At 38.8% G+C, this 26069-nt stretch overlaps 2 protein-coding genes across 2 annotated transcripts; one reads left to right on the forward strand and one right to left on the reverse strand.

The window, feature by feature from the left end:
* Positions 1–12651: 12651 nt before the first annotated feature.
* On the forward strand, positions 12652–17716 carry LOC121399943 (uncharacterized protein C1orf232-like). Its single transcript, XM_041581947.1, has 4 exons — positions 12652–12831; positions 13830–13910; positions 17283–17365; positions 17438–17716. Exons 1-4 carry the CDS (start codon positions 12748–12750, stop codon positions 17661–17663), a joined length of 474 nt encoding a protein of 157 aa, XP_041437881.1. The 5' UTR covers positions 12652–12747; the 3' UTR covers positions 17664–17716.
* Positions 17717–19538: 1822 nt separating this feature from the next.
* On the reverse strand, positions 19539–24400 carry fam110d.L (family with sequence similarity 110 member D L homeolog; the record flags this gene model as incomplete). The annotated part of the gene is given in 2 exon segments (NM_001171813.1): positions 19539–20933; positions 24345–24400. A coding segment is annotated over 1 exon segment (1137 nt). The 3' UTR covers positions 19539–19716.
* Between the last annotated feature and the right edge of the window lie 1669 nt (positions 24401–26069).

Genomic DNA, 26069 nt, shown 5'->3' on the forward strand with positions numbered 1-26069 from the left:
AAAACTTTCCTCCAAATCAGGAATTAAAAAATAAGCACCTGGGAGAAACATCCAATGGGTTGGTATAAAATGGTTTTCCCCGCTTTTATACATTATCATAGGTATTGTTATACAGGTATGTGATCCGTTATCTGAAAAGCTCCAGATAACAGAAAGGCCATCTACCAGATTCCCTAAAGGACAAAGTGACTAACGCTGGCGAAAATTTGCCAGCGTGACCATTTCCGAACTTCGCCGATTTCCTAACGGGCGCAGGCAGCACTTCGCTATCGAAGGCGATAGACGTTATCGTTGCTTCGCACTCTAAAGCCAGACGAATTATAGCTCTGGCGAATGGAGGTAACTCCGCAAATTCACTAAGATGCAGATTTTACTGAATGTTACATTCGCCAGCTCAGACCAGGCGAAGTGCATTGGAGTGCATAGGACTTCCTCAATTTTTAGTGCAAAATTTTTCTAAGTTCCAAAAAATATGTTTTTTACTTTTTTCACAGTGATAGCCTGCAAAGGTCCGTAAATGTTTCCCCCCATACATTTTCTAACATATGGACCATAAACTATACACTGGGCTCATGTGTAGGACATTATAACAACTCTATTTTATTTATTAAGGTTCCCTGGACTTGTGTAATGTAATGTATTTGCTGCAACATATACGTCCATGTAACTTTATCATTTCCTGTCATATGCAAATTAGGCAAGACTATCGCATCTTCGCTTTGATTGCCGAAGTAACACTAGCAAAAATTCGCCAGCGCTCAGCGCCCCGGACGCAAGTGTTGCGATGGCTACGAAGCCATCACTGGCAAATTTTCGCTGGTTAGGGAATTTCCCCATAGAATCCATTTTATCCAAATATCCACATCTCTATAAATGATTTCCTTTTTCTCTGTAATAATGAAACAGTAGCTTGTACTTGATCCAAATAAAGATATAATTAATCCTTATTGGAAGCACAACCAGCCTATTGGGTTTATTGAATGTTTACATGATTTTTTTATTAGACTTATGGTATGAAGATCCAAATTACAGAAAGATTAATTATCCAGAAAACCCCAGGTCCCGAGCATTCTGGATAATAGGTCCCATAACTGTACTATGTATTCATAACAGGGATATGGAGAGTGATTTTTTTGCCTCACAAGGAAACTTTGGGGGACTTCGGAAAACAAATCGCTCCGTGCGCCATCCCGCTGGCGATTTAGATTCTAGCATTCTAGAATTTTGTTGTACTCAAATCAGTTATTTGAGTGAGCTCTAATTCATCTGCTAGGAAAGGAAGCCCCCCCCCTATAATATATATTGAATCATTCATCCAACACCCAACTGCTGCATGAAGACAGAATGAAGAAAAACAGATGCTGAGAGAGGAATAGTGAAGATAAACTTAATTTCAGAAACAATGCACAATTTTTAATTGCTTGTATTTAGAAAGTTTCTTACTTCAGTAGCTTATATTAAATTTTCATTTTCACGATAGTTCCCCTTAAAATCGAGCCCTGCCCACAGCGTGTTAGAGTCTCAGTCACAATATTTCCCAAAATCACCAGTACATTCTTAGACTGACATCTAGCTCTCAGGGGACCAAGTGGCACTATATTCTTATTGTGCTTGTGCTAGACTAGTAAAAGCTTATTTCTGTTTGGATACATACCCAGGGTGAATTTTACAACTTTGCACATAGTCTAAATAGTGTTTTTTTTGCAGTCGGATGAACAGCTGACATTTTAAAAATGGCACCAATAAGATACGTGTGGTGTTTATACAAATGGCCTGCAGGTGTCACTGTGCACAGTACATGTACTGTGCATACACAGGACTTTCTGTACAGCTTGAGAGTGTTCGAGTCTAAGCTTACTGTTGTGTAATGGCTGTCTGACTCTGCTAATAAAGCACTATTATACTCTACGGCTACCCAAAACATAACAATACAGTGTAGCTGTCACTCATTCTACATGTCAGCTCAGACCCCCCTTTCTAGGCAATGAATTATTGGGTTTGCTTGTATCCATTGAAAGGAGGGGAACTCACGCTCACTGCTGTGGCTTCCATATTTAGCTTTAGTTTGCACAGCTGTGAGGCAACATGTTTTGCCCAATGAGCAGGTGTTTGGGCACACCAGGAGACAAATTGAATTTTCAGCACACGTTGAAATCTACACAAATCGGCAGATTATTGGCCCATGTGTGGGCCTCCATTCTGATCCAATTGTTGGGCCCTAGGGACCACGATCAGTTCAGCCTATCGCCCACCTCAATGTGGGCACGGGCAAATCGCCCTGTGTATGGCCACCTTAAGGCTATGGGCACACAGGCTTTTGTCAGTGGCTGTTGTCAGACTGCATATTTTTGGAGACTGAGAGAAGCAGATCTGCTCAGTGCTCCTGCTCCATTGATTTGAATTTGATCAGATGGAGGTCAACCCAAATACTGAACTCTGCTTCAGCTCTGCTGTGTATGTGACAACACACAGGCTTACCGGATTCAAATCAATGGAGCATTGGCACTGAGCAGATCTGCTTCTCTCAGCCTCCAAAAATACACAGGTTGGCAAAAGTTAGAGCCTTCATCCCGTGTGCCCATAGCCTAAAATGAAAGGCTATTGCACTGCTGACATACAGAAGGCAGATTACGTATTTTGTGTACTGTTCAGCCAAAGCACAAAGCTAGTAACTGTTATTTCATAAATAAGTCAGATTAAAATAATGGGAGATATGTTTTATTGTTATAATTTTTGCCCTGGACCACTAGATTTTACTGGTGTAAAATCATTAGAGCCAACATGTTATTATTTAGCATGGTTTACTGACCAAGGCAAACATTATGCCTTTTACTTCTTAATACCCAGAGTTGCTAAACTGGTTATTATTTTGTTTGTTTTGTTCTGTATTCTGCACATTTTTAAGGCTTTGTTGAGTAGAAAAGGGCAACTGTTTTGGCAGAGTAAAATGTTTTACATATGCACAAACAGATATCTAAGACAAGGTAATATACTCTCCTTACATTGTGCTGGTGTGGCCCTCCTGCACCAATATGGAACTCATACTGTATAACTTCTACAAAATGCAATTCAGTCTGACACAATGCTACCGAGGTAAAATGGTGGGTCTGGGTGGCCAACAGTTGATCTGGTACAGGAATGGTACCTGTTATTCAGAATGCTCGAGACCTGGGGTTTTCTGGATAAGGATACCCATACCTTAAATCTGCTAAAAATCATTTAAACATTAAGGGGCAGATTTACTAAGCTCGAGTGAAGAATTCGAATGAAAAAAAATTCGCATTTCGAAGTATTTTTTTGGGTACTTCAACCATCGAATGCGTCAAATTAGATCGAATTTGATCTAATCGAGTAGAAATCGTTCGACTATTCGACCATTCGATAGTCGAAGTACTGTCTCTTTAAAAAAATACTTCAACTTCATACTTCGCCACTTTAAACCTACCGAGCTGCAATGTTAGCCTATGGGGACCTTCCCCAGCACTTTTCTAACCTTTTTTTGATAGAATAAAAATCCTTCGATCGATCGCTTAAAATCGTTAGAATCGTTTGATTCTAATGATTTTTTCGTTCGATCAACGATTTTTATTCGATCGTTCGATTGAAGCATTTGTGCTTAATCCTTCTAATTTTATATTCGAATTCGAAGGATTTTACTTCGAGGGTCGAATTCGAGGGTTTATTAACCCTCGAAATTCGACCCTCGAAATTCGACCCTTGATAAATCTGCCCCTAAATAAACACAATTGGATTGTTTTGCCTCCAATATGGATTAATTATATCTTAGTTGCGATCAAGTACAAGGTACTGTTTTATTATTAGAAAGAAAAAGAAAATAATGTTTAACATTTTGAATTATTTGTTTAAAATTAAATCTATGGGAGATGGCCTTTCTGTAATACGAATCTTTTTGGATAATGGGCTTCTGAATAATGAAACACAAGAAGGGCATAGGGTCATCAATTCTGTAATATGTTTGAATTTTAGATTGCAATCTCTCTTGGGCCTTCTTGTATAGGGTATTGATTGTTTTTTTGTATGTAATTTGTATGTTCAATGTATATACCCATTTGCTGTACAGTACAACTAAATATATTGGCTCTTAAATACATGGGATTTTTACAAAGCTAAGCTTCATACAAATATTTAGTAACAACTGAAAACGTTTTTAAATTTTAATCCCAGCATAAATTATACAAAGAAATAGAAATGATGCTTGAATAGCAAGCTGAGCATGCATACAGGAAAAAGAAGTGTATGATTAATAGGACACTGTTACCCCTTGAAAAAATGGTTTGGGGCTGATGAATTATTCTGAGCTGGATTCTTCTGCCGCATTTCAAGAAAATGGCAGGGAAACTCGAAACGGTTTTGTTATTTTGAAAAGTCATGGAGCGATTGATACATGGAGCACTGGGGAAGATTTTGGCAGTTATATGAATCACCACCCTGCCCCGTCCCCATGCCTGTGCTCTGGGTGCTTGTAGGAGAGAAGCACCCAGTGTGCGGCACATTGTGGGACAAAAAAGGGATTATGGGCTAGAGGGGGTGGCCAACCTAGGGGCATTCTCAATAGCAAACCCAACCCTTGTTTTGCATATAAATATTGCAAACAATCTAGAAGGTAATATAATAAAGATTGCCATTTCTGCACCAGGTCTAGAAACCCATAGCAACCAATCAGAAGATAACAACTGTTGGTTTGTAAAACAATTATGCTACATTAATGATTAGAGGGTAAATTGGCTATAGGGACTGAGGTTTAAAGGAATTGTTCAGTGTAAAAATAAAAACTGGGTAAATAGATAGGCTACGCAAAATAAAAACTGTAATGTATAAAGGCTGGAGTGACTGGATGTGTAATATAACAGCCAGAACACTACTTCCTGCTTTGCAGCTCTCTTGGGGGCAAATTCACTAAAGCGCGAAGCGGCTAACGCTAGCGCAAATTCGCCAGCGTGATGTCATTGGGTTACTTCACCGATTTACTAACGGGTGCTGGTGTAAATTCGCTAGCGAAGTGGACCTACTCTAGCGCTACTTTGCACCCTTACGCCAGACGAAGTTGCGCTATGGCGAAGGTAACTACTTGCGCATTTTACTGAATGTTACCTCTTGTGCCAGACTTGCTTTCGCCACCTCAGACCAGGCGAAGTGCAATAGAGTAGATAGGGCTTGCTTCAAAAAAAGTTTAAAATTTTTCTAAGTCCCAAAAAACGCTGGTGTCTTTTACTTTTTTAAGGGTGATAGGCTGAAAAAGATTGTAATTTTTTTCCCCCTACATTTGTATAGGGCAAAATAACAACTCTATTTTATTTTATGAAGCTTCCCTGGGCTTGTGTAGTGTAATGTATTTTCTGCTACATGTACGTCCATCGTAACTTGGCGCCATATGCAAATTAGGCATCGCTAGCGTAACTTCGCTTTGCTTGACAAATAAACGGTAGAGCAACTTCGCTACCTTTTGCCTCCCTGAACGAAACTTCGAATTTTAGTGAATTAGCGGCTCCCTGGCGAAGTCACACTGGCACAACTTCGGAGGTAAGGAAATTTGCCACTTGGTTTCCACTTATTGGTTACCAGGCAGTAACCAATTAGAGACTTGAGGGGGCACATGGGTCATATCTGTTGCTTTTGAATCTGAGCTGTATGCTAAGGATCAATGGCAAACTCACTGAACAGTTATGTCCCATGTGGTCCCCATTAAAGTCAATGACTAACTAAGAGTTAGAGAGCTGAAAAGCAGGACTTTGGGTTCCATTACATTTTTGGCTAACTAACTATATTAGAAACATTTTCTAATATCTATTTACCCAGTTTTTATTTTTACACTGAACTGTTACTTTAATTGAAACCACAATTCAAGCTGTTTAATAAATAGTAACAAAACCTGAAACTTAACATGTACTGTACTTGGAACATTACCAGAAATAGATGGTATACAGGAAGATCAAATGAGAGGTAGCCAGGCAACTATTTTTAATCCTCAGGGACTCTTTGAAGTGTGACATTGTGCACAGAGAACTGCAGATGTGCTCTCTTTATTTAAAAAGGGAACATTATCTCAGAATGGAAATGATAGACCTGTGCAAGTCCAAAGGTTTAATGAAATAAACACATTACTCAACAAATTTCCTTTTTTTAATCAACTGATGAATAGTATCTTAATTTAGTATAAGATACTATTGGGGAGTGAGTCTGGCCTAAAAATATAAATAAATGTGAGCTGTGTGCAAACTATCCAGCTGGACTGGTGACTTATGTGGAAAGCCTCTGGGCAGCTCTGTTTTTCATGATTTATAATGGTGGTATTCAATATCATGTCTCAATAAATGCAAAACAAATTATGACATTTCGAACAACCAATAAGCTTGGAAGGTTTGCACTACATCTTTTAACCACTAAAAACCAAACAGAGGTTGGCTTTCAAACAGATAACCACTAAATGCCAATTCACTGCTAATCAGCAAAGCTTAGTGGTTAGGATGCTTTAGTTTTTCTAATCATAGTTTTCTCAATGAAAATGAGAGAAAGTCACAATCACTTGGGAGTGCCAGAAGTTAAGCACCCCCAAGTGATTGTGATCACCAGATAACGTGGGCCAGTGCTCCTGTTCACAGAATGCAAACTGGACCTGGATTCTTCTCAAAGAGCATGCCAAAGCAATCTGATTCTTGTTTGAATCTTATTTGAATCCAGGGGGCCAATGCAGTAGACAGAAAATACTATTTTTTTTGTTAAAAGTTTTGGTTACATAAAAACCATGTGTACTGCCAAACAGAGCCTCCTGTAGGCTGCCAGTCAATATAGAGGCTACCAAACAGCCAATCGCAGCACTTACTTGGTACCCCCAGGAACATTTTTCATGCTTGCATTGCTCCCAACTCTCTTTACATCATAACTTGCTCATGGTTAGAAAAGGTTGGGGACCACCGCCCTACATTATAAGAGAACATGGATATCAGTACTGCTGATCAAGTATGGGCCACATTCTGTGCTATCCTATCATTATTCTGTAGCATAATTTCCCAATATGCAAGTACCTGTTATCCAGAATGCTTGGGACCTGGGGTTTTCTGGATAATGGATCGTAAATTTGGGTCTTCATGCCTTAAGTCTACTAGAAATTCGTGTAAACATTAAATAAACCCAATAGGCTGTTTTTGCTTCCAATAAGGATTGATTGTATCTTAGTTGGGCTCAAGTACAAGCTACTGGTTTATTATTGCAGAGAAAAAGGAAATAATTTTTAAAAATTGGGATTATTTGGATAAAATGGAGTCTATGGGAGCCATTCTGTAATTCGGAGCTTTCTGGATATCGGGTTTCCGGATAAGGGATCCTATACCTGTATTTCTATTTAACCTTGTTTCCTAATAATGAATTACTTCTTATTTGGGCTGCATATACTTATGGCATTTCAATTCTTAGTGAGAGTGCACCATAAGTGAACAATTTACAAATTTATTGAAAGAGGTTTCCTAGAATGTATGGGACCTGTTATCAAGAATGCTCAGGGTCTGGGGTTTTCCAGATAACGATCTTTTGTAATTTGGATCTTCATACCTTAAATCTACTAGAAAATCATGTAAACATGAAATAAACCCACTAAGCTGTTTTTGCTTCCAATAAGGATTCATTATAACTCAGTTGGGATCATGGACAAGTTACTCTTTTATTAGTACAAAAAAAAAGGAAATTGTTTTTAAATATTTGGATAAAATGAAGTCTATGAGAGACAGCCTTCCCGTAATTCTGAGATTTCTGGATAATGGCTTTCTGGATAATGTACTGGGTAAATTCCTTTTATTTATAACCATATAGTAAAATGATTCCTTTAAGGGGTGGTTCCCCTTTAAGTTAACTTTTAGTATGTTATAGAATGGCCAATTCTAAGCAAAGTTTCAATTGGTCTTCATTGTTTTTTTTAAATTCTTTCATAATTTGCCTTTTTTTCAGACTTTTTCCAGCTTTCAAATATTGGTCACTGACCCCATCTGAAAAATAAATGCTCTGTAAGGCTACACATTTATTTTTATTGCTACTTTTTGTTACTCATCATTCTCAGGCCCGGATTTGCAGCAAGGCCGCATAGGCCCGGGCCTAGGGCGGCAAAGAAATAGGGGCGGCATGCCGCCCAGCCGCCGTTCAAATGCACCAGCTGCACCGGCGTTTTTTCGCCGGCGCGCTGGGAAGGCAGGCACTAGGACCGCGCGGCCGCCTGGTCGGACCGCGCGGCCGTCTGGTCGGACCGCGCGGCCTAGGGGCGCCCAAAAGTGGAATCCGGCGCTGATCATTCTCCCCTATTCAGTCTCTTATTCAAATCAGTGCATGGTTGCTAGGCTAATTTGGACCATAGTAACTAGATTGCTCAAACTGCAAATGGTAGAGCTGCTGAATAAAAAGCTAAATAACTCAAAAACCACAAATACAAAAATAAAATAAAAAATTGTCTTAGAACATCCCTCTCGACATCATAGTAAAAATTAACTTAAGGGTGAACAACCCCTTTAACAGGGGCAGATACTGCTATATTGGTATCCATCTAACTTCAATATCTATCTCAGCCTGTCTATCCATCTACATATCTTTTTATTGTTAAACTCTGTTTGTACTACTATATCGTAGCTTGCATCAAGTCTTTAACATGCAGGGAGATGTGAGAAATTATTTATCTGCAGATTCTATTTCCAGACACAGGACAAGCTCCTGTTCTCAGTTATCAGTTACAGGTGAAACAGGATATCAGACAGCCACAGCGGCAGACATTATCATGGGTATTTAGAATAAAAATGGCCAAGGAAAAGGATTAAAAAATCGTCATGGAAAAAAATGGGTCTAGCAAGACACAAATATGTCTGTGTGCAACAGACTTCATGAGAGAGAGACAGAGAGAGAATAGAGATACAGAACAAGATAATGAGCTGTAGAGCAGCAGACACTAGAAAAGATAACACAATCCTACACAGTGGTACAAATGCAAAATAGAAAACTGCATTCAAAGCAATAATACAGCCAATCTCTGGATCCAGAGCTAATGCTGATCTTAGGTGGTTCTCTCAGTCCAGTGACTACATCAATAGATATTGCCAATTCAATATTCACAATAACTGCTCTATTACTGCAGTATGTTTCAAAGAAGGGTAAAGCACTGGTCACAAAGTGTGTGTGCTACTATAGTAATATTACTTTCTGTCATCTCCCTATCTGATTAACAAATTTTATGTTCATTTATACTTTTTTTTTTCATTATTAATGCCATGTACTGGAAGTGTTGCCATTCAAACACAAAATGAGTCAATTTGTATGCCTGCTTCATAATTCAGCCTTTGTATATACTAGTGAAATATTAGTGAAAAACGGAAATAATAATTTGTGAATCCAGTAACAAGCAACATTTGTCATTTTCCATTGATCTGGTTGATTTTGTCATTGCAAACTTAATTTTATGACCATCTGCTCATAAATAGGGGCCCCAGGATTATTTTTGAAGTATCATACAGATTGCTCAACACACAAAAACAAATCCACTACATAAGTGTGGCCCAGGGCCGGAAAAAGGGGTAGGCAGAGTAGGCACCTGCCTAGTGCACAATCATAGGGGGGGTGCACTTTTAAGGGGAATTTTTTTTTTTAAACCCTGGTTTGCTTGGTCTTAAAAAGTTTTTCAAATTTATAAACTGCTGCTCCAACCCATTCTTGCCCGTGATTTGTACTGCAGGCAGAAGCACTCCATGCCTCCCTCTTGGCAGCTGCTGGCACAGGTACATATTTCTGGGCAATATTGTGGATTTTTTGGCTGCTGCTGGCACAGGTACAGATTGGGGGCAATATGACAGATTGGCTGCTGCTGGCTCATGTATATTGGGAAATATGGTGGCTGCTGGCACATGTACACAGATATTTGTGGCAATAAGATGAATGTTTTGGCACCTGCTGGCACAGGTACAAATTTGTGGCAATATGATGTATTTTTTTGGCTGCTGCTGGAATAGGTACAGGTTGGGGGACTGACTGTCGTTGGCACAGGTACAAATGGGGGCAATATGATAGGTGCTGGCAAAGGTACAGGGGCAATATGAATGTTACGGTGAGAAATGGTAATGCAGGACCCAGTGGGGGGGGGATACTGATTGAAGCTCTTGCCTATGGAGCCAAAATACCTTAGCCCGGCCATGGTGTGGCCCCATCCTTAGATGAAGACCCATACGTAGAAGCACTATATAAAAACAGATATACATATATAAATAACCATATTTTGATACAGATCAGTGCCAAAATAGGAATAACTTTATTTTATTGCTATCTCATATTATATTAAAACAAGATAAATACTCTTGGCTCATTAAAACAACAGGACAGGTCCTTCTAGTACTGATCAATAAAGGTATGGTATCTATTACTATGTTTGTTTTCCAGATAAGGGGTCTTTTTATAACATGGAGCACCATTCCTAAATGATATTAAAAGACACAACATAAAAAACTATAAAATAGTTTTGCTACCAACATGAATTTATGCTATCTTAGTTATCATCAAGTAAAAAGTACTATTTTGTAATCATATAGAAAAATAAAGTCAGAAAAAAATAAGAATTGGTTAAAAATTATTTTGCTATGAAATATGCCATTCCTGTTTTTGTGAGGAATAATGGGTCTCCAGATTATAGATCCCCTTTTTGTGGTGCCACTCTATAACTGATCCATATGACTATTATTTGAAAGCTGTGAGAAGTCTTACAGAATTGAATACATTCGTTGTTATGAATAAAGAATCTTCCAGATATGATATAACATTGATATTATGATCTCATAATTCTCTTACGAGAAACCATCTCACTCTGCATATACTCCTCACAGTCAAGGGAGAGATCATGGGTGGTCCCTGACAATACAAGAACACTGATGCACTCACAGCAGTTGCCTTACCATTGGCCCTCCAGTAGTTGCTGAGTTATAGCTCCCACTTGCAATATCCTTCCAGTAGCTGCAGGGTGCCGGATGCTGCAGTTTAAAACCATCTGGTGGGCTGCAGGTTGGACATTCCTGATTTATATGGTGAAAATGTCTAACAATTATTAGATAACACATGATTTTTAGAAGTACAGCCATCCATAATTTCTTGCCCAATTCATTAAGGACACTAAGGGGCACAATTACTAATACTCTAATTAATCTCATTTATCTTTAAAAAAAATCCAACCAAATTATCTTCCACAATTTCAACTCATTTTTCAATAATGTTTCTCGAAACAAATCGGAGCGACAAACCTGATTGTCAATTTAAATTGCACCATTGGCGAAAACATGATTTTGGCATGTTTTCACTGCAAAAACATGACTTTTTTGGAGCATCGGCTCAAACCCCACATTTTTCAATTATCCAACCCAGATCATGATATGAAGAAGCAACTTTAGGGACATCTACCATTGACTTCTACATGACCTTGACAGGTTTGAGATGGCATATTTTCATATTCGGATTCCTAGCAGCTTTGGGTATGATAAATCTCCAAAAATTTTAGGTTTTTTTCCTCAAAATATTTGAGTTTTCCCCCTAAAAACCTCAACCAGAAAAAAATCGAGGTTTGTAGGATTAGGATTAGGTTTGTTGCTGCACACTTGCATATGGGCAACAATCTGAGCATGTCCTAGTGAGTTAGGCCTGGGGATCCCACAACATAATTTTGTGTGCTGAATACAAATGATGAAGATGTCCCTTGGCCTGGGTGAATTACATGAAGCTCCTAGTTCAGAATGTGCTGTGGATTTCCTGATTGTGCATCGAAGGCCCTATAAGAAAGACACTTGGCTTTTTGGGACCAGTACAATGATGTGCCTACTTCTTGACCCTGTCTGTATTCATAGTTTTTAATATTGCTGCTATAAAAATTTAAATGTTTAAAAAAAAAAATTAAATGCTGCCCTGATGTGCATTTGTTGTGTGAACTTCATCTTGTGAGATGTGTTGCCTTATATGTGGGCACTATATTCAGGATAAACAATTTCCTTGACCTTTCATTCAGCTTGAAACACTATCTACTTTTTTGCTTCCATTTCTCTTTTATTTTTTGTGTATTAGATTGCAATTTCATCTGCATAAGGGCAACATATGTAATGTAATTTGCCTTAATGGATGTTATTAAAATACCACATTGGCCTGGGTGATGATGCATTTAGATATAAAGGCCCAGCCAACCTTATATATAGTTGGTGGCATGGACAAGGTTAGTGACAGTTCTGTCCTCTTCCCATGTCTTATGCAGGATCAGTCTCCTAGCTTCTAACAAGCATGCTATCTAATTTCTCTTCTATGAACGGCTTCATGTAACATTAATGAAGTCACACGACTTGCATGTGAGAGCCAATAGGGGCCAGGGAACCTTGCACCGGAGATGTTATCCATAATTTGCAGCACTCAAGTCACTTGGTGCACCAGCTGGTAATTGGGAAGTTTTCTGTACATTGCCAGACCTTGGGAGAGACGCAGTGGGCAATCTGCACCCTAAAAAGAAGCACTGAACTATAAAATTATATTCCAACTTTCCAGCATTAGCACTAAACTTTGCACAGTGTCAAGCACTCTGCACACTCACAGATATACTCTGTACACCTGAGGAGCCTATCAATATTGCAAAAGGACTTTACATGAAAGAACTCTTTGTGAATTTGCATCCAACCCAGGAGGATACACAGTAGTGTTACTTTTTCCAGATCATCTACACCAGCTCTATAGAACTCTTCTACCATGAGTCAGAATTTTTGGAAATTGTATAAATCAAAAGTTTTGCAGAGCTTCAATGCAGAACAAGAAGAAGAACCCAAGGAGGAGGTAAGAGGGAATAGTCAGAGTTCTTGCCAACTGCCAAAAGTGGGCCCTGGGTATTAGTGAGCAACCCTGGGCACATTTAAACTTGGGTAGTAACTTATAGAAATCATTCAGTGGTTATCATTGTGCAACCAGCTGCAGGAATAACGACGAAAGCAAAAATGATTGGTTGGCACGGGTAACTGCACTGGTACAAACTTGTTCAATGTGACTTAGGAAGTGAAGAATGAAAGAGAACAAATAGTGTAAGGGAATTTTTGGCTTGAGAGCACAGTGTTGCAGCTGGAAAGCCCCAGGGGGAATTTGAGAGCAGGAGACAAGTTTTAAGTGCACAAAGGATATACAGTAAATTTCTCCTATACCTGAACTGTGTTGTAACCGATTAATAGTGAGAGTAAGAGGCACATTAGACATGCAAAAGGGTTAAAAATGAGAAAGTAACAATAAAATGCAAGTTGATCCTTCTTGATATAGTAACAGTGTCCGTATAGACATATGAGTGCCTCTGTAAGTATTACGATTCTGAATAACTCTAGATTTTGATTCAAGCTAAGAATAGAAAAGAAAACAATTCCTCTAGTCACTACAAAATAATAAAATACAGTATATATCTTATCTTTCTTTTTAAATTAAAGGCTAATTTACAGTAACATGACAGTATTGCCTAGATATTTGCTTATGATACGTGTTAATACTGCAATTTAAATTGCTATTGTCCCTAAAAGGGAGTGACATTGAGTATGATATTATACTGTAGATATGAAAGAAGACTACACAAATACGATAAGGAAGACCAATTTCGTTTAAAAGGTTGTAGTGGAAATAAGCAAAGAAAACTAGAATCACTGTGTAATGCATATGGAAGACTGATAAAAATTAAAGGACATATTTTAAAGAAATGGGAAAAAGACAAAGGAAATGTACAATGCTAAAAAAATGAGGTGGGGAGAACAGAAGATGGCATAATCCAGGGCAATTGTTCATATTTCCTTGCATTACAGAACGATACTGTGGAAATGATAGAGGAAGAAAATCCTGAAGTGGAAGCCGAAGGGTTAAATATGTCCCAGCTCGCCCAAAAGGTATAGAATAACCACATTCACCTTATGTGTTTAATCATGCACAGCATCACATCCTTTTGTAAAGCTGCTTGAGAGATCTCTTTACATGTTTGGGTCAACAGGTGTCCAGAATAGTCTTCACAATTGAAGGATACTCACTCTAGCCATAAATACAATAGTTCAATGAGCCATTTGTATGGAAACATTATATTCAGGATTCACCTCTCTTACTTAATAGCAAAAACTGTATTTCTTGATCAATTTAACAAGGCAGTTTTATACAGAAATATAGCTAAAAGTATGTTTTCTGTAAAGGTATGGGACCTGTTATCCAGAATGCTCAGGACCTAGGGTTTTCCGGATAAGAGGTCTTTCGATAATTTGGATCCAATAAAGATTAATTATAGTTTAGTTGGGATAAAGTATAAGGTACTGTACTATTATTACAGAGATACATAATTTCAAAAAGGTTTAATTATTTCATTAAACTGGAGTCTATGGGAGCTTTCTGGATGATGTTTATCTGATTTTAACATGATTAAGTATATTTTGCCTATAATTTTACTCTGTAAAAAAACAAAGTCTTATAGCACACAAGAGCCCTGAATATCCTCTAAATGATAACCTTATAAACAATGCTTTGTAATGTCATCGTTTATAATGGTGCACAGTTATGCAATTTCTGTCATTTCTGCAAGTTATGTATTATAATAAATAATGTACCCGCTGTGACATGAAGTTTTCTCTTGGGGCAGTGGCCGATGGGGAGATTTGTTGTCCGCGATTATTTATGCAATCGACTGGAAATAACAGAAATAGCTGGCAGTAAAACCAACATATCACAAAGTTGTTTCCTCCCGAGGCAACTTCAAGTAACTTATTTAGAATGAAGCGATGCGTTGGTTTTACCGTTGGTGATTTCAATTATTTCCAATAGAGATGCATTTTCAGGAGATATGTTGCCCACAGTCATGCATTATTACTGGGGGCGACAAATCTCCCTGTCGGCCACTTCCCTTAAGACAACTTCAAGCAATTTGGGGAGACTGAAGCAACACATGAGTTTTACCAACAGCGATTCACATTATTACAAGTGGAAGGACATTTACAGGAGATTAGTCGCCTGCAGAAGCAGAGATTTATCGCTAGCAGTTAATCTCTGGTGTGCCCTTGCCCTAACAGTGAAGCCACTCCCTATATATTCACTCCTTCGTGTAACCTTTGCTCTGCTTCTGACATTTACCTCTCTTTTCCTCTCATCACTTCATCCCCTTCCTGACTGCAAGACTTCTCTTGAGCAACTGCCTGTCTCTGAAACTCCCTGTCATGATCTACCATACTCTCCCATTCTTTCCCAACGTATCAAAAAATTCTAAAAATCCTATGTTTGATAACTATACACAATGGGGATGAAACAATAACAAAAGCAAAGAGATTAATAACCAAGCTGTAGAGCCATTCCAGTTGATTAACACAAGAGGGTTTGTCATCGCTACAGAATTTTTCTGTCAAAAGTTATACCACATGAAACATCTGCTGGTGAAGTTTATCCAGGCTCGGACTGGGGGGCCCCACCTCCGACAAACCCCCCCCCCCCCCTGTGCACACATACTGTGTTCCGGTCACTGCAGGAAAAACTTCTGATGTGTAGGGTGCGGATCCAGGTTTTTTCCCGGTGTCCTACTGGCCCAGTCTGACCCTGAGTTTATCTAGTGCCTACTAATAATACATGAGGTGATCAGCATCCCAGGAAGTGGGCAGAAAGTCTTTCCAAAAAGGTTTAAATACAGTAGCAGAATATTTGAAGGTAGATCAACATTTCCATAGTCAATTTGATCAGCATGCTTGGCTGTGAAGTGATAGGATATAATCAAACTGCACACAAGCATTTTTTGTATAATAATAGTGATATCCAAAATGCACATCTGTGATTGGTGACATACATATTGCAAGATTTTCACAGTGTACTTTTTATAGATCTCTAATAGGAATCTTAGCCTTGGCAATGGATTACACTTTATAAAGCAAGTTTAACAATTGATGTAGAATAATCAGGCATCCTCGTTCCATACACAATTGCACATTAGCTTCTGGATAGCAATTTCATTCCTCAGTCTCATTCTCAGTCTCATTCCTCAGGTTGCTATGGGTTACTGCCCAGGTACAAATTTGCCCAGTGTTTATAAATGAGCCCCATTGAGTTTGCCCAGGAGCAGTAACCCGCAGCAACCAATAAGATGTTTGCTTTTAAACAGGTGACCGATAAATTCTATCTGCTGATTGCTATTAATCACTGCTCCTAGGCAAACTTAATGTCTTTAATTACATAACCCAAATTAAGTTCTATCCTCACACTTGCAGGATTATGCATTATTCATGAATAACTGAAGGGACATGAATATGTTTTTACATTGATGATACACCTGTTACATACATCAGCCTTATTGCAAGATAAGATTTATACTAATTTATCTGCCTTTAAGTCAGTTATATTTCCCCTGAAAAGTGTTTCATAGTACTGTAACTATATGCAATAGCAAAATCAGAAATAGCAACAAGATGTTATTTTGATTTGATAATAGCATATACAAGTAAATAAGTATTGCTAGTCTATGGTGTTATGAGCAGGGCCCTTTTTTCATTGTTTTGTATGTCTATTATACTGCATATGTTCTTTCCAATTTATTTCACAGTGTTGTGAAAATATACTGGTGCTTTTTAAAACAATAGTTTTAAATAATAATTTAAAACAGTGAATTTATAATTTTGTTATACTTTTATGCAGAGTAAATAACACACAACAGGGGTAATCTTTTTGTAGTTTTCACTTTGCATCCAACTCTAGTTGAATTACTACAATTCTTTTCAGTTCCTTCAGTGCATCAAAACCTACTGTACACACCACAATGAATACAGCACTGCCTGCTTTCAGCATCATTGTAAACATGACTGTCAGGGGAAGGCGCTTACAGTAGGTGCCCCCTAAGTTACTTAGGGAATGGAGACAAATACAGGCCATAACAGGGCCCTGTACTTATCGCTTGTCCTATGGAAGGCTGTAAGGACAGGGCTGGCCTCCAATGCTGTACTGTGCTTCATGTGCAAGTTTTTAAAATCTGTTGCACAGTGCAGAGTGCAGCCAGACCCTGTTGTCTTTGCATGATCACTAAACGGGCATGCTCTTACACTTCTGCTCATGGTCATAGTAAAGTAAACCCCAGTTGTGTTATAGTAAATGCTAGTCTTTTGGCAAGGGTATACTGCATTAATAATTATGTATTATTAATTTGATCAAGTTGAACTGACACATAGTTTAGTTCTTTTCAACTGTATTCTTTTCTCTAGTACGCTCTGTGTTGTATTAATAGCATTGTAACATCTAACCACCCACAGGTTCAAGGTGCACTGGGTTGGAGAAGTGTTGCTTCCCTTTTCAGTAAAGAAGAAGAACAACAACCAGAGCAAGTAGAAGAACAGTAAGTATGAGTTAAGATACAAAAGTCCTATGATAGAAAATATGTTCTATATCAACCTCCGATCTCTTGCAGATCTCCTGAAGAGCAGCCCAAAGACAACCCACCTCCAAAGCGTTCCTCAGCACTATGGGATGTTTTTGCCAATAGGTGGCAGCAGAGCTCTGCAGAACGATCAGAGGCAAGGGGTGTCCTGGCAGAACCTCCAGAAGAACCCAATGAAGTCCAGCCAGAGGAAACTCCCTTTAGGTGGGGGTTTCTTACCAGCAAAATAGCTGAGCTAAGGAGCAAGAACACTTAAAACCCCTAGCCCTGAAAAGCCCCATCACTATGAACTCCTGAGGAGTTATATCACTTGAGCCATTCCCTCAAGCTGCTGTGTCAACAAATTCTGCCTTGGAGTGTTTTATCAGCTTGGTCTTCCTCCAAGAGCCTATATGACTTAAGATACTCAGAAAATGGCTGTGCAACTTGATTCCTCACTTAACAAAACACCTTTGACTCACATTTAAATATATTCTGTTCTGCAAATTCGTGATCTGTCCTCAGTAATATCTGGTACTCCTTTTGTTAGAGGTACATTGGCAGGACACAAATGACCTTTTCTGATGTGTATTGCTTTGTTGTGCATTCCAGGTTCTGAAGTAAAATACTGTTCCCAAAACTATGAGTGATATGTTCTCTGGGATGGACAGGGAAACAAGCTTTGATGTGCTTAGGGCAAAGGGGCTCAAATGTAGCTTGTACCAGTAGATCTTGAGTTGGTGACCAGTAGATCACAGTTTCCCAGCACTGTTCACAAGCAATTCTATTAGACCACTCTTCTATGTATTTTTATTATTCAGAATTTCAAAACAATGGATTAAAATGATCGTGCTTCCTTAAAATACAACACTGTGTGGACCTCATTTGCAAAAAAACTGGGGAAGGATGCTAAGTGCAAAAACATGCTCAGAGTGCCCTTTTTTTACTTTGCCCTGTGTGTTGTGCCCCGGGATGCAAATATTTGCCTCACTTTGTTGGCGGAACTTCGTACAGAAGTTTAGGCAGGTGGGTCGTTTGAATACCCTTTGCTTATGTATCATCAAGAACCTGCAAACTAGGGACACAAAGGCACACTGGCACAGGGGTAAAACACTTTGCAACTGTCAGAGGTACTGGTACAAGTATTTCCTGTATGCTAATACTTGCACCATACTTTGGTAAATAAGCTGTAGTATGTTTTCTCTTTATGTAATGCAATGAATTAATGTTTACATTCTGGGTCAGATTTTGACTGGCTGCAGCAACCTGCAGTTCAGTTTTCCTTTAGTAGATGTCTGGACACACCTGACATTTACACACAAGTAAAATGTGTGGGTGAGTAAGTAGTAATTGGGAAACAGTTTGGATAGGATTCTACTTAATGTAAAAAAAAGTACATAAATATACCAGGTGCTACATTATTTACCCAAAACATTTCTATATCACATTAAAAAAACACACAATCTATACACACACACACACGCATCATATTCTTACCTGAAACAGAGCAGCATATGAAGAACTAGTTAAAGACTAACAAATATACCATTCATACTGTTGGTGGAAGACATTACTAAATCACGTGGGAGAATACAACATTTATAACCCCTTCTTAAAGTTACACCTGAATTGTAAGTGAAACTGGACATTAAGATAATTAGCTTTAAAAATGCATTTAATCTTAGCCAAGCATATTCTTTCGGCTGCAAAGTGGAGCCTGGCCATTAGCTGGTTGTCGCCAGACATAGTATGGCAAAGGACTTTGCATAAAATACAGGTTATCTATACAACGGAGCAGTTATCAGCCTGAGTACAAGGATCTATGGACAGATTTATGGAGATATGGGCACCGTGGATCAGCTATGTGGCAAACAAACAACTTGTCTTACAGAATTGCTAGGCTGAATTGATTTGGGTTAGGTGTCAATTGTTTACTGCAGCGTTCAGTGACGCTGTATGGGGGGGACCCAACTCTCTGTTTCTTACTCTACCTTAATCTTACCTGTTCTTTTCTCTGTTTTTCCTTTCTTATATAGTGAAGCATAGCTACATTGATTAAATTTATGGCAAACATGAAATTGCTTTTGTTGACTATATAGTATTGCATACAATGTACATGAGGCTTTGTCCAGAGCAAAAGCAATGTAATCTGTAAGTTTGTGGGGTTTTTTATTTCCCTTTGAAATCTAATAAAAACACATTTACATTTAATCACAGATCTTTTGTTTTTCCTGTGATAATTGTCTCTCTCTTTTCCTGTGACTCGCATAGGTTTCTTCTTTTGTATATGTCCCATTGCTTGTTCTGACATCTTGAGATCTTTATGTGTCTCACACTGTAGATTCTCTGGATGTGTTGTTCTCTCTTTGAACACTTATAGCTTTGGCATTATGGCAGCTGTAAATCCATTTTATGACTCGAGCATTTCTCTCAATAACAGACACCGGAGTTCTCTCTTCTTTTGCTTCCTCATGTAAAACCATACTTCTTCCACTTACCCTGTCCACAGATTCTAAACTTCCAATTGTTGGATCCCCACCAAGTTGATATACATTATCAAGCAAGTCCAGGAGGCTCCCCTCTAAGCCACAGCTCTCAAAAAAATGCTGAACATCAGAAGGAGGTAGTGAGGACTGATCTTTTGATACTGCCTCTTGTGGGGCACTGAACTTAGGAACCTGGCACCTCAACGTCTCCTCAGCTTTTCTCTGTGCCCTAGGAGAGTTTGGGCTTTCCTCAGAACATGGCTGGGGAGAGCCCTGTGCAAGAGGAATACGCCTTTTTAATAGTGGAGTGCTTTGAAGAAGCCGGTTGACCAGTCCTCCACTGCTCACATTGTTTTCCTTTTCATTTTGAATGATATCCCTCCTCTGGCGGTAAATTATTAGGGAGTCAGGTCGGTGTTGCCGCTTTCCACTAAACCGACGCATTGAAAAAGGTTGGGTCAATGGGGAACTAGGAGATGGGACCACATTATCTTGCTTAGGCTCACATATTTTTTGAACTGTGTAGCTTGTGCGATTAACATTAAGAGTTTCATCAGTCTGTGGTTCACTGGTGTATGACTTAACAGATCTTGTTGGTATGTTGGAAGGAATGGTAGTATAGCGGGAATGCTCTGTCTTCAAACTTAAAGTCTTGCGATGTTGAAGGGGAGTTCCTGATATAGTAGTGGTTGAGCTTGTAATGTATGATTGTTCTGTCCTTTGCTCAACATGACATTGCAGAATTCTAGGTTGTATTACTGGACTGCAGCTGGCAGTATGTTTGGTCTCTGTGTTGTGGTTGTGATTTGATTGAATTGATCTACGTAACAAAGTTGGGGAAAGTGTGGCATTGATAGCAGGGTTTTGCCTTTGTTCTCTGACTTGTGGAGTCTTAACGTATTTGGCCTTATCAGCCTCTAGACGGTCAAATGCTGTGATGCCATCTATTGCTCGATGCAATCGAGGAGACTTCGAATTCATGGTGACGTTCAAATCTCAATTGCGCTTGCCTGCTGATCATCCCAAATAGTCAACTTAGAGTGACTTGAAGAACAGAATCACTGAAACACAAATTAAAATCAAACAAAAAAATGGTCAAAGATATAAGCTGTATATGCAATGAATTTGGAATTATCAGCAGTTAAAAAAGATGTGCTTTTTGTTTTTGAGATTTTTTTTACATTATTGATATTTCTGTTCGGGAGCTGTTCAGTTAGAAACTACCTTCAGTATGGTATTTTGATTCACTAAACCTAACAAAAAGGCAGTATGAATGACAGATTGGATAATGGGATCATTCTGCAAAGGCAAAAATGACAATAATAATAATTATTGTGAAAGATCAGCCTCATAATAAATCCTCACTATGACTGTATATTGTAAATGATCATACCATCTAAATGCAGATATAAAGGCTGAATACAAAGACAAGCAATTTAGAAACCATGTCAAACATGCATCCTTGTTTAGATTACAAGGATGTAGGCTAGTAAAAGTTAATTTTTAGGTGAACTTTATGTTTTTTTATCAATATAAGTGAATAGCCAACAGTGTGATAACATTCCTTCTCTCTGCCTTTTGCATGTAAAAGTCCTAAGACTCTTGCTATAATTCAGAATACAATTCCAAGTCTGATCTTTAACCTGCAATGCCACACACAATCCCTGAACCATCCCAGATATGTAACTTGTTGTGTAACACTTCTTATCTACTCTTGCTTTATTTCCAAATGAACTCTTGTCCACTTTTTGCAGTGTCTTTTTCCAACCAGTCCATTTTATTCTGCCCAATCAGCTGTCTTCAGGCAATGGCACATAAAGCAATTGTGATAATTTTTTTGTGGCTCTGTGGGCTGAGGTAAAAACCATAGAAAATGCCCCCAATTAACTTTAATGAGATTTGCTTGCAAGAGCTGAAAGCGCTTATTGTTTAAAAAATGTAACATGTCACTTGACTGCAATTGGCTCTTACAGGACATTTCCATTCAAAGTGATTTTGGTGTTGATGCCTGTTCTGAACAAATCATAGCCAAAAAAAATAGATCAGCAATGAAAATACAAATTAACATTGCAAGGACTTGTAATGATAATGTCAAATGACCTATTTCTAAGCATTTAGGGGCAAATTTACTAAAGGGCGAAGTTACTAACGAAAAACTTGCCAACGTGAAGTCATTTCGGAACTTCACCAATTTACTAACGGTTGCCTGCGTAACTTCACTAGTGAAGGAGATAGAGTCTAGCGGTACTTTGCTCCCTAACGCCAGGCGAATTTGTGATCTGTCGAATGGACGTAACTACGCAAGTTCACTAAGATGCGGATTTTACTGAACGTTACATCTTGCACTAGACTTGCCTTTTCTACCTCAGACCAGCGAAGTGCAATAGAGTAGATAGGACTTCCTCAAAAAATAGTTGAACATTTTTCTAAGTCCCAAAAAATGCTAGCGTCTTTTCCTTTTTTTCAGGGTGATAGGCTGCAAAAGAGCGTAATTTTTTTTGGGGGTAACCAGCTTCCCCCCTTTTATTTCCTAACATATGGCACATAAACTATACACTGGGCTCATGTGTAGGGCATATAACAACTTTATTTTATTTTATTATGGTTCCCTGGGCTTGTGTAGTGTAATGTATTTGCTGCAACATATACATCCATTGAACTTTAACTTCCCGTCGAATGTATATTAGGCAACGCTAGTGCAACTTAGATTCGATTGGCGCGGTAACGCTAGCGCAACTTCGCCCGCGTTCGGCGCCCTGGAGGTAACTTTGCATGTTAGCGAATAAGCGTTGTCCTGACAAAGTGTTGTGCTGTGATTGAAGCTGCCGCTGGCAAATTTTCGGAGGTTAGTGAATTTGCCCCTTAGTGTATTTGTGTGGCACAATATTGTTGCTTCAGTGATGAAGCTTCAGTGTACAAAACTACTCCTTTGGAGCAACTATTGTATCCATTTGTATATTAGTTCCCACTAGGCAATGACCTTGGTTCTAAAGCAGGCACTTATAAGCCTCTGCTTGCAATCCAAAAGCAGTAACAGTTTAGGTAACACATTACACTACCCCAATAAAACCATCAGCACTAAAACATAAAACTTTAGAATATAGAGGCACATTCAGACAGGAGTTGGCAAAACTTCTGTGGATGTTGTAACAATATTCAGCAACTATATGCTACTGGTTTCATGAGTACTGCCACAAGTTAGCATGCACACTTTAGAATAATCGCATGTCATGAAGAGGAGAATTAAGTTGCTGATCATTCTGATGCAAACTTCCACATGGCACAGATGAGGCTGCACGGGTAGTTTACCTAAATGCTGGCCCTGCTGCATGCAAAAAAGAGGTGACAATTCTTTGCAGGGAAACAGAGACAAACATTACTTATATTATAAAGCAACAGCACAAAAATTGACTGCATATATGTTGTTTTAGCAAAAACAATCCACAATTAATATTGTTGTTTTTTCAAATGCCACGGTTTGCCCATGATGGTCAGCCAGTAAGCTGCATAACATCTTTGAAAAAGCCTATGCAATGCAGAGAAAGACGAAAATACAGCATGCAAAGGGAAATTCAAGGTAAGCATCCCATTGGATGAGATAAAAATAACAGAGATAAGGTCTGAATTACTACCCTTCCATTGGCTCTGCTAATAAATAAATCAAAGTATCTAACTTTAACAAACGGGAAAACAGGCACTCACCTTTGTAACAGAGAGACAGCTCCTTCCTCCACTAAAAACAGAAAGCTGGTCTCCAAAGAGTCGGAGATTTAAAAAAAAAAAAATGTTAAAACAGCTGGGACCAGCCAAGAATAGCCAGGAATCTGTAGGGAGGGGATTGCTCTGTCCAGGAAAGGAGACTGAACCCAGGCTAGCCATGCCAACTGTAGAATCATCATTCTAAATACATGCACAGCTACCTATCCATGGAATAAAATAAACGAGAAGGCCACCACATTCAGTGCAAATGAATATATCTATGCTATAACAAAGTTACAGTCTCAAAAGAAAGAAATAACTAAGCGAAATGTGAAAGGTTACAGCAATAAAAGATCAAATGGCATCCAGCTATGAATCAAACAGCATACTAGCAACCCATGCTTCTCCAGTTCAAATGCATTTACTAGGCACCCAGTCTTTGATTGTCAGAGGGCTACTGGGAGTTGTAGTTCAACAATATTTAGATGAATACAAGTTACCCAGCTTTGAGCTTAGAGAGATGTAACTACCATTAAAGAATACAGTTATGGGCTAGTTCGGTTGACATACAAGAGCAGGTCAAAGCATTCGATTTACAACAATAGATGAAATGTGTTTTGTTGTAACAAGAAACTCATGTCCAGTATAGTTACCATTTGCTGACAGTGTTTCTGTGGTGTTGGCTCATATGATTCAATGTTACATACTGTAAGAAGAATTAGTTAGTACATTTTGCCTAAAGATGCAAGACTGAGAATCTCTTACAATCTCACCTTCCGCGTGAGCCAGGGTCCAAATCCAGATATGGCAAGAATCTCTGCAAAGCGTTATCATACAAACAGGAGCAGAGGTAAAACTGTAACTGTAATTATAAGGTGTTGGTAAATCTAAGGTGGAGAAAAGTATGGGCCGGCCGGGAGGTGTGTGGGGAAGTTCTAACGTCAGAGGAGCATCGATCGGTCAAACTTAAGGAATGAGACAAGGCAAGTCTCCTCCCTTTCCACATGGAGTCTCACTTCTGGTTATGACTTTGTTCTCTGCAATTAGATCCTTCTCCAATAGCATTAACCCATTCTACTCTCTGAAAGTATCGTGCATACAGTGGCACTACGAATATTGTGAGATTTAGATTTTCCAGGCTGACATAAGACTGGTAGGAAACCAAACTAGACGCTTTTAAATTACTCGCAAGAAAAAAAAATCCCTTGACATTATATGCATTGTGTAAAGATCTTTAGGAACAGAAAAGGTTAATGGACACAGAGCTCACACGTCACACCCTCTATGTTAACAACCCTGAATCACTTATGCACAGTGTAGCTATCAAATAGCAAGGCTGTCTTGGACAGGAGCAGGTGAATAAACATACAAGCGCCAGTTTTAAAGGAAGCTGGTGCTTTAAAGAAGACTCATAAACATTTACTTTTAACATTTATTTTAACTTGTTCCCGTTTATCAAGAAGAATTTGGAAACATTGTGACTGTGCCATATGTTATCAACATAGAACTGCCACTAGAAATTAATTCAGCATTTTGTGCTGATAATTTGAGTTATCGATCAGCACCATAATCGAGAGAACTTTGGATATGTATTAATATGCTGCTGTTCCTGACGAAGGTCCTTGCTGGTTTAGGACAGAAAGGTCGTATAAACTCTCCTTTTTTGCATAATATACAAACCCTGAGTGTGCCAGTCTTTACCTCTTGATTATGTGGAGAACTCAGATTTGGACCTAAATGATATGGTGTTGGAAGAAGTCGTTCCACTTAAACGTGGGGGTGATTGTGACCTGGCTTTGAGAAAGAGAGAAGTGTGGGGGATTCATCAGTTAAATTTATTGGCCACCAATGGGTTAAATAAGGATTATGCTTTGTATGTTTTTTTTGTAAATAACCGATGCTGCTGTTTTGTTATTTTTGGTTTATCTCCTGTGTTTGAGTAGAGGTAGTGGGAGTAGAGGTGAAGGAAACAGATGATATCAAAGGGTTAACCAAATGTGCCAGGCTATCGTGATGTCATATCCTAAAAGTGATTTCCTGTTTTGCACTTTAAAAGGGTTGTACCATTTTGTATCACTGAAATCATGTGCTTGAGAAAGGAGTCTTAGGTACTTCGAAATGTTGTGGTACCGGTATCTGCTTTTAATAAATTTCAGTTTTGCATGAATATGAAGGAAGTGCTGTGTCAATTTTTTTTTTCTTTCTATTTTTTTGTTACTGTGGCAGTGACAGCTATTTTGACTACGTACCATGCAGTAAGGGTTTGTGTGGCATAACATATAAATATATATATATATATATATATATATAAAATATATGCCAGCATTGGAATGGGAGGATCTGGGCCTACTGGAGCTGCCGCATCAGGGGCCCAGACAACCCCTATCTGCCATCCTCCACGTGCCCCTTGCACCAGTTTTGCAATAAGGGGGATCAGGGTGACTTGTCAAAACCAACTTGGGGATCCAAATTTCACTCCTGACCACTGCTTAACAACC

The sequence above is a fragment of the Xenopus laevis genome, chromosome 2L (genome assembly GCF_017654675.1).
Source record: "Xenopus laevis strain J_2021 chromosome 2L, Xenopus_laevis_v10.1, whole genome shotgun sequence".
NCBI lineage: Eukaryota > Metazoa > Chordata > Amphibia > Anura > Pipidae > Xenopus > Xenopus laevis.